We start from the raw sequence: 15,912 nt of genomic DNA, 5'->3' as shown, positions 1-15,912 counted from the left end.
TATACCAAGATACCACTGTATAAAAAAAGTGGTGCCGGAAAGGGGAGGTAAGCAGCTAGAGGAAGATATCAGAAAGTTCGTATGGACGAACCTTTGATGCATCACAGGAACCAGCAGTGATGAGCGGCGGAAAACGAAAGCATCAGAACAGCACCTACAGGGGATCAGGGCAGGTGAGTATCTTCAAAGAGTTTCTCGAATTCCAGATTTTGATGACCTATCTTTAGGATGAATGGGGTTCTGAAGCACAGCACCCCCGCTGGATCAGCTAATTGGGCAAGCTACAATGTCCCGATATACACAAGGTATATTAGCTAGAACCCTTGGCTCTGTACACTGTGTAGTGGTGGCACAAATAGGAGTTGAGATACAGTACCCTGGCAAGATCACCACTAAACAGTGCCGAGCCAGTGGTTGCTGCTGATATACACTGCGTACAGAGGCACAGGGGCTCACCCGAACAGCTAATCAGAATGAGCGGAAAATCGGAAATCCCCCTTAACATACATTTTCACCACATTGCAGCCAATCACTACGCAGCTTTCATTTCTCTAAATTAAATTTCTGCATAAAAGCTGCGCTCTGATTGGTTGTTATAGGCCCACAGCATTTTTGCTAGTTGTCACATTTGCTTCTCCTTATTTACAATTTTTTTGTTATCACATTTTCCTGCAATTTGTAGAAATTGCAATGAACTGTATCCTATGTGTATGAGGCCTGTTGACCAGCCACCAGACACAAGCACAAAGCTGAATACCTTGACATAGCTGCGGCCGGTCTGTGATGTTCTCCAGGCTGCTCTTGAAGACACTCAGGTAAGCAGCTCGACAAGATGTGTAAAATGACTCCGTGTCATTAGGATGAAGCTTCTGGGTTTCTGATCGTTCATCGGATGTATAGCGTTTACTCGACAGGGACGTTGTGCTTCCGTACAGGCCTGACATTCTGCAAGAGACAAATACTTTGTTACTATACATCAATGCTCCCAACCCCATGGTACTATAGCTGTTGTGAAACTACAGCTCCCAGCATGCCCTGGCAGCTGAAGGCTGGAAGGAGAGAAAGTTGATAAGCAGCTCTCATGGATAAGCGTCTCCTGAATGGTTTGTGAGGTGACCGCAGTATGTAGTGGTCAGTACTGACCAGTAAAATGTCCAAGAAAGGACAACCAGTGACCACCGACAGGATAATGGGGCCCAAGGCTCACTGATGTGTGGGGGTGAAGACTAGTCTGTTTAATCCAATCCGACGGAAGAGCTGCTGTACAGTACATGACACTGCATTGCAGGTTGTTGTATTGTGGCCCTGCAGAACCATCACCAAAAGTGCTATGAGATCATGAAGCAATGGAAATAGGCATCTAGTCTAATGGCACCAGGATATGGGGTCCACACCTCACACCTTACAGGATCTACTGCTGATACCACAGGGGACATCACAGGGATATGGGGTCCGCACCTCACACCTTACAGGATGCTGATACCACAGGAGACATCACAGGGATATGGGGTCTGTACCTCACACCTTACAGGATCTGCTGCTGATACCACAGGAGACATCACAGGGATATGGGGGCTGCACCTCACACCTTACAGGATGCTGATACCACAGGAGACATCACAGGGATATGGGGTATGTACCTCACACCTTACAGGATGCTGATACCACAGGACACATCACAGGGATATGGGGTCCGCACCTCACACCTTACAGGATACTGATACCACAGGACACATCACAGGGATATGGGGTCCGCACCTCACACCTTACAGGATCTGGTGATACCACAGGAGACATCACAGGGATATGGGGTCCGCACCTCACACCTTACAGGATGCTGATACCACAGGACACATCACAGGGATATGGGGTCCGCACCTCACACCTTACAGGATCTGGTGATACCACAGGAGACATCACAGGGATATGGGGTCCGCACCTCACACCTTACAGGATGCTGATACCACAGGACACATCACAGGGATATGGGGTCCGCACCTCACACCTTACAGGATCTGGTGATACCACAGGAGACATCACAGGGATATGGGGTCCAGGCCTTGGGAATCAGATCATGAGGAAAATATTGATTCTCATCAATACTATTACTACCCTGGACCTGATGCTGCAGAGGTGTCCATAACTGGATAGTTTCAGACAAGAGAGATATTAGATTTACACATATTACGACATTGGCACCATGATTTTTAGTGCTGTTGCTCTTACAGTCTCTAACATTATTGAATAGGAAATCTCCTGCAGCACATTACAGTCACTACTTATCCCCCAGCACCACAGTCAGCCAAACCCAGGGTCTCCTTCAGGACTCATTGGATTTCTGCTCCTGAGAGATAAAGGGATTCTTCTTTTTCACTTGGGAGGGAAAGTTAATAAGCAGCTCTCATGGATGAAGTAACCCATCTAAAAGAGACACACTGCACGCGTCTACACTTTCCTATTACAGCTACATTATAAGACCCCCACAGGGAAGAGACGTCACAGGCAGTGGCTTCTAATGGGGGCCATTACATAGTGATGGGAAAATGTACCTCTCTATAGTATATTATAGTGCTCTCATAGTTAGATGCAGCAACACTGACAGACCGGAAGCCATTGGCTCCCACCCTGTCAGTCACTCTTGTGGCCGCTGAAAGTGTTTTTCCTGCGGTCACAAGGGGGGGCTCTCTCCCTGGTGTCCCAGCGTCGATGCTCAAGTAACGTCACTCGAGTGCCGTTTGCAGAGGAGATGAAACGCACAGGACATCAGGTGAGAATAAATGTTTGTTTTTTTTGTCATGGAGGATGCCTACCAGGGGGATATTGGAGGGGTGCTAACACATAAAGGGTCAGCACCCTAGGGGGTCTGTAATACTACTGCGGGCAGCACCCTAGGAGGTCTATATACTACTGGAAGCAGCACCCTAGGGGGTCTATATACTACTGGGGGCAGAACACAAGGGGTCTATATACTACTGGGGGCAGCACACAAGGGGTCTATATAGTACTGGGGGCAGCACACAAGGGGTCTATATACTACTGGGGCAGCACACAAGGGGTCTATATACTACTGGGGGCAGCAAACAAGGGGTCTATATACTTCTGGGGGGCAGCAAACAAGGGGTCTATATACTACTGGGGGCAGCAAACAAGGGGTCTATATACTACTGGGGGCAGAAAACAAGGGGTCTATATATTACTGGGGGCAGCACACAGAGGGTCTATATACTACTGTCGGAGCACACAGGGGGTCTATAAACTACTGGGGACAGCACACAAGGGATCCATATACTGCTTGGGGCAGCACACAAGGGGTTTATACTACATTGGGGCTGCACAGAGGGGCCTATATTATATAGGGATCGTACCACTATACTGGGGCACAGAGCATACCTAATAATAATTATGTGGGGACACCTTAGATCTATGGGGGCACAGAGGGGTGTAACTACTATATAGGGGTACTGGGGACCTAACTACTGTATGTGTTGGAGCCTAAACTATTTCTCTGGCAGATTCTGGAGACAAGATTCACAGCCAGGAGAAGACTTCAAGGAGGCCTGGGATGAATGGAGAGAAAAAGAAGGAGTGAAAGACTCTGAAAAGAGAAGACGCCCCTTAGGGTTGTAGTGATAGTGGTCAGGGTGTGGCAGTATTATGTAATGGTATCATTGGTGATATCTTTCTGTTTTGTTCAGAGCAGTTTTGAGGCAATATGTAATCTCTGTATGGTGGTAATAGTGTTATAAGATAACTATTGTATCTATGTATTGGGGCTCTTGAAACTGTGTGGGGGCACTTTAAGGGCATTATACTGTATGATACTGATTCTGATAACTGCGTTCAGGTGGTGGTGGGGGGGCGCCAAAAAGTCTGGGAAGTCTGTAACATGTATTCCACGTCCGTGTTCCATGCAGCCTAAGGGCCCTATTCCACCGGACGATTATCGTTAAACGGTTCGAATCTAAACGATAATCGTTCGGTTGAAATGCAGTTAACGATTAACGACCAAACGAGAAATCGTTGATCGCTTTATAAGACCTGGACCTATTTTCATCGTTGCTCGTTCGCAAATCGTTCGCATTGAATAAGATGTCGTTCGGTTGTTCGCAGTAGATACGAACGCAATAGCGGAGAAATAGCAAAGAAAAAACTATCGCAAATAGGATCATAAGTAACGGTTATCGTTCTATGGAAATGAGTGAACGTTTTCAGGTCTTTCGCAATAGCGGTCGTTTGAGATCGTTAACGATTATGCAAACGATAATTGTCCGGTGGAATAGGGCCCTAAGTGTAGGACACAGCCCTTCAGCTGTTGAGAAACTACAATTCCCATTACGCCTGGACAGCTAAAGCTTTGGCTGGTCTGGCATGATGAGAATTGTAGTTTTGCAATGGCTGGAGGGATGCGACTTTGACATCCCTGGTGTATAGGGAAAGAATGGCGGCTGCTATGTTGGGCCCAAGACTGACTGCTGCAACTGGAGACGCTCAATAATAATAAGCTCGGTCGGTTACTTTAAAATGCTTAATAATAATATTAATAATAATAGAAGTAGAAGAATTTTTGGGTAAAGCTGCAGCGTTCCCATTGACGTGATTGCCATGAAGAGTCTGTACGTCATATTGGCTGATAGAGAAGCTGGCGACCATGGTTACAGCCACTCCACACTGTCTTCATTGGGAATCAGTGCAGTAATTCACAGTGTGAACTAGGACATAGATTTTTTTCTGCTGTGGACAAAGCTGGCCTTATGTCTGACATCTGGACGCCGGAATGAGCGTGTAATACACGGAATACGGACCTGAGGTCCGTATTCTGGACGCCTCCACCGCAGAATTATATATATGACATGTCAGAATAGAGTGCTAGCTCCTGGGGTAAGGAGAAGGCTGCCCTCCCATCTATCACATCCAATACACAGCCCTAGGACCCTCCATCTACTCACTCTACAGTGCCCAGTCCTCAGTTCGGTCCGTTCCCTTCTGCTGCTGCTCCGTTACCAGGGGAACGCTGAACCGGAAGTGACGCATTATTCCAATAACCAATATGGCCGCCACGGGTTCAATGTACTGTCAATATGTAACTGTTAATTATCTTAATTAGCCGAGTCCAACAGGCTAAAGGAGGTGCCAAAGAAACGCGATAAACTACGGTTCATAAATGTGTTCAGAATAATAAGATAAAATGTCCGTGGTGCGGAACCTTATCACCTAACTCTCGTTCCGGGGAGGAAGGGTTTAGCGTTGCACAGGGCGCCAATGTCGGAATAAGAAGTCTTTCGAGGGAAGTGTAGACATGCCGTGAGTAGAAGTCGCTCAGTGTCTGTCATAAGCCGTGCTGTGTGTTACTGGTCAGCAGGGGCCGGGGTATAAGCGCGATAGGACGGGGGTTTCCCCAATGATTATAAAGACTACATCTCCCATCATGCACTGCAGGATAACTTGTGTTTATTATGTTTTATCCTCTGTCTATAACAGAGGATGAGGAGCTGGCTGGGAGGGAGCACGAGTATCAGCATGACACAGCTACAGTGCACTAACTTCACTATATATATATATATATATATATATATATATATATATATATATATATATATATATATAAATATAAATAAATAAAAAAAATAATAATAATATATATATATATATATATATATATATATATATATATATAAACAATATTACACTAAACATCTGAATACGAGGGCTGGGGGGCATGTCTGCTGCCAAAAAACGATGAAAATTGGATAATCTGACGTCAGGTCATGCACACACCCTTTATTTAATAAAAACTTGTTAAAAAGTCACCATTAGGTGGCGCTGTAGTAGAAGCTGTAATTTTATTTGCATATATTGAGAATTTCACAGATCTGAGTGATCATCTGTCATTGCTCCCCTGATCTCACCGTCTGTGACCTCTAGTGATGAAGTTTCTGGAAGGAGCAGGTGACAGGCCGAGATCAGTGTCATATCTGAAGGACGGCGGCCTTTATCACCTTCTTGTAGAGATGCTGACTGCTTTTGACAGTGAAAATCTGGTTTTAACCAAGGGGGACATATTAAACATTTGCAGTGTGATTTTCAAAGCTAGTCCAAAAAAATATATCCAGTGGCACAGAAAAAAGATTTAATTAGTAGTATAGGCAGGTGCCCGTCTCACCAAACCGTCCCAAGTAGGTATAATATCCAAAATAGACGACGAGACAGCTTTTCCAGTTAATCCAAGTGGTTTTATTTGCACACCAGTACACCAGTAGCGTACTGGTGTGCAAATAAAACCATTTGGATTCACTGGAATTGCTGTCTCCTCGTCTATTTTCAAAGCTGGAACGCCACCTATCAGCAATTTTTGTACAACATTTTTTTTTTATTTGATGCTGAGCACATCATCAGATCATCATAAGAAACAGGATGCCCCACTCCCTGCAAAAGCCCTCTGAGGTGGGGGAGTTTAAAGCGAATGTGCCATCAGTACGTTCGTTTTAAGTTTTGCACATTGATAGAATGGACAGCAGGGGGGTGGGGGCCATCTATAGCGGGGGCAGCATACGAAGGCATCTGTGTTTGGGGCACTGGAGGGGAGCATCTATAGTGGGGGCAGCAGTCAGGGGGCCTTCTATTATAGTGGTCTTCCATCCGTCCGTCCAACCGGTTCATTCTTTGGACAGACGGCGGAATCTACCTGTGCATAGAATGGAGTCTTTGGCACTGGCGGAGATGTGCGGGGACAAGTGACAGGTGATCCGCGCGGATTCCTCAGTGTGAACATACCCTTACTGCTGGCTCCTCCCTGTAATAATAATTAGGTAACTGCTCCTAGTGATGATTACTGCTGATTCCTTCCTCTAATGATAATTGGGTAACTGTTTCTAGTAACTATTACTGCTGACTCCTCCTTGTAAGGATAACTGGGTAATGCTGCGTTTACACAGAGCGATTATTGTTCGAATTTGCACAATAACGAAACGAATTCGAACAATAATCATACGTGTAAACGCAGCGAACAATCAAACGACAAGCGAGAAATTGTTCATTTTGATCTTACAACATGTTCTTAAATTGTTGTTCATTGTTCGCAAAAAATTCGCAGATCGTTCCGTGTAAACAGTTGTTCACCGATTCAACCTATGTGCGATATAGGCTTAAGCGACCACAAAACAATTTTTCTGTACGATATATCGTTCGATCTAAACGCTGATCATTATTAAAAAAAAAATTGTTACTTCGAAATCGTTAATCGTACGATTGGACGAATTATCGCTCCGTGTAAACGCAGCATAACTCCTCCTAATAATGATTACTGCTGACTCCTCCGCTTAATAATAATTAGGTAACTGCTTCTAGTAACAATTACTGCTGACTCCTTCCTCTAATGATAATTAGGTAACGGCTCCTAGTAATTATTACTGCTGACTCCTCCCCCTAATAATAATTAGGTAACTGCTCCTAGTGATGATTACTGCTGACTCCTCCCTCTAATAATTAGTTAACGGCTCCTAGAAATTATTACTGCGGACTCCTCCCTCTAATAATAATTAGGTAACTGCTCCTAGTGATGATTACTGCGGACTCCTCCCTCTAATAATAATTAGGGTACTGTTCCTAGTGATGATTACTTCTGACTCCTCCCTCTAATAATAATTAGGTAACTGCTCCTAGTGATGATTACTGCTGGCTCCTCCCTCTAATAATAATTAGGTAACGGCTCCTAGAAATTATTACTGCCGACTCCTCCCTCTAATAATAATTAGGTAACTGCTCCTAGTGATGATTACTGTTGGCTCCTCCCTCTAATAATAATTAGGGTACTGTTCCTAGTGATGATTACTTCTGACTCCTCCCCCTAATAATAATTAGGTAACTGCTCCCTCCTAGTGATGATTACTGCTGGCTTCTCCCCCTAAGGATAATTAGGTAACTGCTCCTAGTGATGATTACTGCTGACTCCTCCTCCTCCTAATAATAATTAGGTGACTTCTCTTAGTAATTATTACAGCTGACTCTTCCCTCTAATAATAATTAGGTAACTGCTCCTAGTGATGATTACTGCTGACTCCTCCCCCTAATAATAATTGGGTAACTGCTCCTAGTGATGATTACTGCTGACTCCTCCCCCTAATAATTAGGTAACTGCTCCTAGTGATGATTACTGCTGACTCCTCCCCCTAATAATAATTAGGTAACTGCTCCTAGTAATTATTACAGCTAACTCCTCCCCTTAATAATAATTAGGTCCCTGCTCCTAGTAATGATTACTGCTGACTCCTCCCCCTAATAATATTTAGGTAACTGCTCCTAGTGATGATTACTGCCGACTCCTCCCCCTAATAATAATTAGGTAACTGCTCCTAGTGATGATTACTGCTGGCTCCTCCCTCTAATAATAATTAGGTAACTGCTCCTAGTAACGATTACTGCTGGCTCCTCCCCCTAATAATAATTAGGTATCTGCTCCTAGTAACGATTACTGCTGACTCCTCCCCCTAATAATTATTAGGTAACTGCTCCTAGTGATGATTACTGCTGACTCCTCCCTATAATAATAATTAGGTCCCTGCTCCTAGTGATGATTACTGCTGACTCCTCCCTTCTAATAATAATTAGGTAACTGCTCCTAGTGATGATTACTGCTGACTCCTCCCCCTAATAATAATTAGGTAACTGCTCCTAGTAATGATTACTGCTGACTCCTCCCCCTAATAATAATTAGGTAACTGCTCCTAGTGATGATTACTGCTGACTCCTCCCCCTAATAATAATTAGGTAACTGCTCCTAGTGATGATTACTGCTGACTCCTCCCTATAATAATAATTAGGTCCCTGCTCCTAGTGATGATTACTGCTGACTCCTCCCTTCTAATAATAATTAGGTAACTGCTCCTAGTGATGATTACTGCTGACTCCTCCCCCTAATAATAATTAGGTAACTGCTCCTAGTAACGATTACTGCTGACTCCTCTCTATAATAATAATTAGGTAACTGCTCCTAGTGATTACTGCTGACTCCTCCCCCTAATAATAATTAGGTCCCTGCTCCTAGTAATGATTACTGCTGACTCCTCCCCCTAATAATAATTAGGTAACTGCTCCTAGTAACGATTACTGCTGACTCCTCCCCCTAATAATAATTAGGTAACTGCTCCTAGTAATTATTATTGCTGGCTCCTCCCTCTAATAATAATTAGGTCCCTGCTCCTAGTGATGATTACTGCTGACTCCTCCCCCTAATAATAATTAGGTCCCTGCTCCTAGTAATTATTACTGCTGACTCCTCCCCCTAATAATAATTAGGTAACTGCTCCTAGTAATTATTATTGCTGACTCCTCCCCCTAATAATAATTAGGTAACTGCTCCTAGTGATGATTACTGCTGACTCCTCCCCCTAATAATAATTAGGTCCCTGCTCCTAGTGATGATTACTGCTGACTCCTCCCCCTAATAATAATTAGGTAACTGCTCCTAGTGATGATTACTGCTGACTCCTCCCCCTAATAATAATTAGGTCCCTGCTCCTAGTGATGATTACTGCTGGCTTCTCCCCCTAAGGATAATTAGGTAACTTCAGTGCCCAGGCCGTCGTGCTCTTCTATGATCCCTGAACTCCTTGTGGACTTCTGATCCGCTTATCCTATACAGTGTGTGTCTGGGAGGGGGGGGGGCTTTCTTGTCTAGATTACGGTCTTTGTGTGATAAAAATAATCTCGATGCATAATAGGCAATGGCAGGCGTTGTCCAGCGCGTCTTTGCCCGGCCATTGAATTTCCTTCCAGCGCTGAGATGTTTTGTGCGGCTGAAGATCATTCTTGCTATAGGTATTTAGTCCTCGTGTAATAAAATGCTAATGTCTGCTCTTTAGGTGACAGCTGTGAGATTGAAGGCATTATAAATATTCTGCTCTCCGTTTCGAGCTTTGCTATTAACAGCTGGGCATCCAGCTCAGGAACAGATTTTGGCAAGAGCGAGGGAGCGCTTGGCATGTCTCTCACGGTGGATGGTGGAGCATAGTTTCTTTAAGGGTCACTGACTTTCAGTGTGTCGGCACATCCATCTGTTTCCATCTCCAAGAAATAACTTTGCCTCCAGACTTTTTGAAAGATTTTTGCAAGCAAAGCGTTCATTGTCCGAGGTCACATTGTTTTCTACGCGGAAAACGTAAAGTTTGATAACTTTCTAATATACTTTGACCATCTAATGTACCACTCCCAATCAATGATGTCTGAGTAGAGAAGGATCGGGCAAGTTATAATTCAATTGCCTGATCCTTCTATTCTCAGGGAGATAAGTTGCCACCAGTTTGGCCGCGGCTTGCCTCTCACCCCTCCATTATGAACACATGAATGCTTTGGTATAGATAGTTGTTGGCTATGGTAAGTGTATGGCCGGCTACAACTGTATCCAGTCTACACAATCCCCATTGGTCAAGACAACATGGACTCTAGACTGATACATTCATAGCATAGCATAGAGGTTTGCAGCCTCTAGGTGTAGACAGTGAATTATTCTACTCACTAACAGCAAACAGAGATCTTGAAATTGGTGAAGAAGAATTTAGACCTCATTCACAACTTCAGTAAGTTTTCAAAGGATTTGTCCATAGTGCACCCGCATTTCATATTTTTTGTGGACCCAGGAAAAAACAACTTTTCACATATTGCTGCTCATGGTGAGGCTAACAGTTCATCCCATATTTGTTATCATCTGTTTAGTCTCTTTTCCCCAGTTCTGAGCTGCTGCTTTCTGCTGAAGACACAAAAATCTGTGAGTAAGCTTTTCTCTCTGTCTCCCTCTCCCTTCTGAGACAGATGATGTAAACAAGTCCCTGACTGGCTTTATCTGCAACTTTGTAGCTTCTTTGTAATGTTGGGAAGGATAATCACAGTAAGTTCATCAGCAAGCTAACCTCAGATTAACGCCAGTCAGGGACTTGCTTACATCAGCCGTCTCAGAAGGGAGGGGGGAGGAGGGGGAGACAGAGAGAAAAGCTCACACACAGATTTTTGTGTCTTCTGGATAAAGCAGCAGCTGAGAACTGGGGGAAGGAGACTGACTAGATAATAACCAGTATGGAAGGAATTGTTGGTCTCACCCTGTAAGGCGAGTCATGTTTTTGCGGCCGTTTTGGATGTAACATCCATAATGTCCACAAAAAATGGGGATCCTATGGACTTCCTTTGACTAGTTATGGTCCGCACTGGGCTATGCCTTTTTTTTTGCTAAACAGATCTGTAAAACTACGGACATTGTGAATAGCCCAATAGAAATCAACAGGTCCTAGATTTGTCTGTAACTGCAAATCCCTAGTTACGGACAAATTTACAGGACGTGTCAATAAAGCCTTAGGGCCCTATTCCATCGGACGATAATCGTTCAGATTATCGTTAAATCCTTCGAATCTGGATCGTTTATCGTTAACGATTATGCGAACGATAATCGTCCCGTGGAATAGGGCCCTTATACTATGGTGGATCCCATCTGACAATATTATCCCCTATGCTGATAACTAGCCCATCACTGGGGATGGGGGGTGCCGTTCTCTATGTAAACCACAGAAACAGCACAGTACAGTGTCTGGCTGCTTGTGGCAGCTTCCATAGAGAATTAATGGAAAACTGGTGTCCCCGTTCTCGAGACTGGGCAGGATAAATAAATAAAGTGTACAAACACCTATATGGATTCAGAAAAACATAAAAGACACAAAGTGTAAATCACATATAGTCCTTAGGCTAGGTTCACACTGCGTTTTTGCAATCCATTTTTTTCATCCGTTTTTTGCAAAAAGCAGATGAAAAAAACGGATGCATTTGTGTGCATCCGTTTTTCCATAGATAGAATGACGTAGCTGACACTACTTTTGTGTCCGTTAAAAAAAAAAGAGATCCGTTTTGATCTGTTTTTTTTACAATGGAAGTCAATGGAAAAGCGGATCAAAACGGATGCACACAAATGCATCCATTTTTCATCTGTTTTTTGCAAAAAATGGATTGCAAAAATGCAGTGTGAACCTAGCCCAACAGACAATTTCAGGTGATTAATGCATGTTGCAGTGTGCTGTTATTCTAGTGATGCAGGTATGCTTGGAGGAGGTTTAGTCATAGACATGGACACTGAAGCAAGTTTTCTCATCAATACATAGCATATACATCACATATGTCATAGGGGGGAAGGGCACAGAGGGCCTGCTGTACAGTGTAGTATGACAGAGACTACTCAATCTACAGGGTAGTAAGATGCAACTATATTGTCTGCTGCAAGGTGAGGAAGGAGCAAAACCTCTGCTGTACATGGTAGTATATCATGGAAGACTTCTTCTGCAGTGGAAGTAAGAAGAGACTATACAGTCAACTGTACTGTGTCCAGAGACGTTTTTTTCTTCCATATCAACTTATATTTACTTTTATTAAAAAATCTCCAGTATTCCAGTACTTATCAGCTGCTGTATGTCCTGCCGTTAGTAGTATATTCTTTCCAGTCTGACACAGTGCTCTCTGCTGCCACCTCTGTCCATGTCAGGAACTGTCCAGAGCAGGAAAGGTTTTCTATGGGGGTTTGTTACTGCTCTGGACAGTTCCTGATATGGACAGAGGTGGCAGCAGAGGGCACTGTGTCAGACTGGAAAGAATACACCACTTCCTACAGGACATACAGCAGCTGATAAGTACTGGAAGATTTGATCACTGTGCCATTATATCTGGGTCTGTCCCTTTAAAGTGTTACTGTCGTTTAAATATATTTTTTTTTTTTTGCAGAAATCAATAGTACTGTGATTTTAAGAAACTTTGTAATTGGGTTTATTAGCCGAAAAAAATGTGTTTTTGTCATCAAAAAGCAGTTTGAAGCTCTCCCCCCTGTCTTCATGGTTCTCTATGAAGAGGGGAGGGGTGGAGGGAGATGAGGCACCAAAACAGGAATACAAAGTTAATTACAGAATTAATTTACAGCTACATCACCGGGCTATCTTCTCTGACAGTCAGCACTGACCTCTCTGACCTCTGAATACCGGCTTTCACACAGGTCTTGCTGTGTAATCCTTTGTTCTCTGCTGGCGACTAATCTTCCTCCTCCCCCTCCCCTCTCCATAGGTTACACAGGGCCCGACTGATGTAAAAGAGTTGAGATTTTCTAATAATGAGCAGTGAGAGAGAGGAGGGAGGGGGGGGGGGCTGGGGAAAGTCTTTTTAAATACAAATAATGACATATTTGCCTAATAAACCCAATTAAAAAGTTTCTTAAAATCACCTGTACTATTGATTTCTGCAAGAAAGAAAAAAAAAAGACAGTGACACTTTAAGCAGGTTATGGTGATGAGCTATGCCGATAAATATTGTTCTCTTCATTCCCAGAGCCAAGAGATCGCTACGCCTGGAAGTTCCTGAGACCAACAAGGTGCGTCCGTCTCCCTGCACATCCTCCAGGGTTAATTCTCCCCTATCTGCCGCAATGTTGCATCTGCCGGATGTTTATTATCAATCTAGATTGCATTAGTTGCTCGACATAGCAAACATGCCCGGGTGCGGGGAGGGGGCCGCGGCGTTGGATTAAAGGCCTGTCGACAGGGCGTCCCCGTAATCACGCAGAAGACAAGTGTATTTTAGCGCGGCCCGTAGTCATTTTGCGAGGAGAATGTGTTAGAAGTTGAAGGGGAGTCATCTGTCAGCTCGGAGCAGTGTAATTACAGCGGCAGCCGTCTTGTCATCGACCACCACTCCAAACAATATGGAATTATGATAATGTTACATCGAGCATATTAGGAACGTGCGAACGGGAAATGGAAATCAGACAGGCATTCTTATGCGGAGAACATAATTGTTTACCTCGGCTAATCTGCTATAATTAAGCCGTAAAAATACCACCGCTTCTATAAATTATCCCGCCATTACTATCGTATAAAATAAAACTCAACTATAACTGTTATGTTTGTAGATCCTCGTCACAGCGCAAACGCCGTGCCAAATGGAGCCGCCGCCATGCCAAATGTATCATGATATACTAGATGATGGCCCTCTCATGCCAGCGGCGGGTGTTAACGGGGCCACTAATGGTGGAGGGATTGTAATGAGTGGCATTGAGGTCTATGGCTGGCCATCGCTCACCCGCACGCTTCATCTTCCTGCCTCTTTTAATGTATAGAGTTCCTTAAAGGGCACCTGTCACTAGGCCTGAGTTCAGTGAGATCAGTGTTGGCCAATCGGTGGCCCTCCAGCTGTGGCAAAACTACAACTCCCAGCATGCCCTGAAACTCTGCGGCACTATATTCCACCCCTTAGAGTAGTGCCCTTTAACATTTGCAAAACTACAACTCCCAGAATGCCCTGACAGATTGTGACACCTTCCATCAAAGCAGGGGTATCCAACCTATTGCCCTCCGTCTGTTGCAAAACTACAAGTCCCAGCATGCCCTGACGGTAAGGAGGTTCAGTTCTTGGTACATGGGTGGAATCACAGTCCTAGTGCTTAAATATACTGTCACCTTTTACCCACAGAATGAGAAGACAAAGGCGACTGCAAGATATGACCCCAGCTCATACTCACCCCTTACTGGGACCCGTCAGATCAGCCCCTCATCGGCCTCCAAGCGCCGGGCAGTGGCAGATGCCAGAGAGCGGAGGAAACAGCGTAAGTGGTCACTGACTGTGTGCCGGATCATAAACTTACATATATCTGATATGCTTTGTCCCCCAACTACAGGAGAAAGTAGCTGCCAGACTGCTTATCAGAACATACAGTACCCGGGTGGGAGGCTGCCCGTCACTATAGCAGAGTGCAGCAGCCTCTCCACAGCAAGCAGTGATTGCATACCCCTCCGCTCTGAGCTATATCTTAGACAGCCCTGCAGTTCCCTGTCCCTTACTCTGATCAAGTGCTGCCACACAGCGATATTGTCACAGAGCAGGCCCCACCCCCTGGGTACAGTATATTCGTTTAAGAACTTTCAGTACCGTAGGTGGGAGGCTGCCCATCACTATAGCAGAGTGCAGAAGCCTTTCCACAGCGAGCAGTTAGTTCTGTCACCATCCGCTCTGAGTTCTATTTTAGACAGCCCTGCTGTTCCCGATATGAACGTTGGTGGCAGCAGAGAGGACCGTGTCACCTTGTACTGCTGTCATTTAAATTATGCTACAAAGTAATATAACTTTATTTAAAAATAAAAAATAAAAAAACAAGCAAACAATGACTTTCTGGAGTACCCCTTTAATGAGTCATTTTAGGATTGGAATATCCTGATAATCTGGCATGTAGTGTCTGGGATTTACCTGGCAATATGGGGAAAGCAGGATTATGGTCTTCGGTTATATATTGCTGCATACATATATATATGTTCCGTTATAGAAACCTCGTCTTGAAAGTCAGACATAGTGGCCCGATCAGTATTCGGGTAACGTGAGGCGAGCGGGGGAGCCAGTAATGTAAAGTGTAAATGATATTGGTTTTAATAAACTTTGTTCAGGCTGCGTGTTTAACTGTTCTTCTCCGTCTGAGTGTATCAGTCTGTAAGTCATGCCTGAGAGACGTCTGATTACTTTTCTTAAGTGCACCCATGGATTTCGCCCGAATCTCATTTTCTGGCTGCAGACGGTCGTTAGTGCTGCAAAGCATGGACGTTGTAAAGGAGAGAAGCGGCGGCACAATGTCTCCATAATGATTCCAGACGCTCCTGTCCTTGCCTTCTGTCCTGTCTGTATGTTGTGTCACTGTTTGATCCCTCTGTCATTGGTGTGCAGTAGTGTGGCTGCTCTTTCAGTGGTAGTGGTAGTAGTAGTAGTTGGGGAGTCCTCCGCAGTCCATGGCAAGTCCTCCTCACGTCTTAAAGATCATCAGCAGCACTAAGAAGTGTCAGCATGTGTGTGCATTACCTGACCATGATTATCACAAGCCTGTAACCTTTGACCTGTTGCAAGGCCCTGACTGTCAGT

The 15,912-nt window shown here is 44.4% G+C and overlaps 2 protein-coding genes across 4 annotated transcripts in view; one reads left to right on the top strand and one right to left on the bottom strand.

Annotated features, from left to right (window-relative positions):
* Positions 1–5,032, bottom strand: part of EFCAB7 (EF-hand calcium binding domain 7) — a 36,205-nt gene extending 31,173 nt beyond the window's left edge. Inside the window, exons 1-2 of one of the 3 annotated variants that reach the window (XM_069981369.1) lie at positions 4,947–5,032; positions 758–945 (exon numbers count right to left, since the gene is read on the bottom strand). In XM_069981369.1, coding sequence (XP_069837470.1) covers positions 758–944 — 187 coding nt within the window. In that variant the 5' untranslated portion in view covers position 945; positions 4,947–5,032. Of the gene's footprint in view, positions 1–757; positions 946–1,394; positions 1,414–4,802; positions 4,849–4,946 lie in introns of those variants that run through there. The other 2 variants (XM_069981370.1, XM_069981372.1) reach the window with 2 other exon arrangements.
* Positions 5,033–5,095: 63 nt separating this feature from the next.
* ITGB3BP (integrin subunit beta 3 binding protein) overlaps positions 5,096–15,912 on the top strand; it is a 29,596-nt gene continuing 18,779 nt past the window's right edge. The window contains exons 1-3 of the mRNA XM_069981374.1: positions 5,096–5,301; positions 13,342–13,384; positions 14,482–14,614. Of these exons, the coding sequence (XP_069837475.1) occupies positions 5,297–5,301; positions 13,342–13,384; positions 14,482–14,614 (181 nt within the window). The 5' untranslated portion in view covers positions 5,096–5,296. The remainder of the gene's footprint in view (positions 5,302–13,341; positions 13,385–14,481; positions 14,615–15,912) is intronic.

The sequence above is a fragment of the Dendropsophus ebraccatus genome, chromosome 8 (genome assembly GCF_027789765.1).
Source record: "Dendropsophus ebraccatus isolate aDenEbr1 chromosome 8, aDenEbr1.pat, whole genome shotgun sequence".
Classification (NCBI taxonomy): Eukaryota; Metazoa; Chordata; class Amphibia; order Anura; family Hylidae; genus Dendropsophus; species Dendropsophus ebraccatus.
The sequence above is the reverse complement of the archived record's forward strand: the minus strand, read 5'-3'. Positions and strand labels throughout refer to the sequence as shown.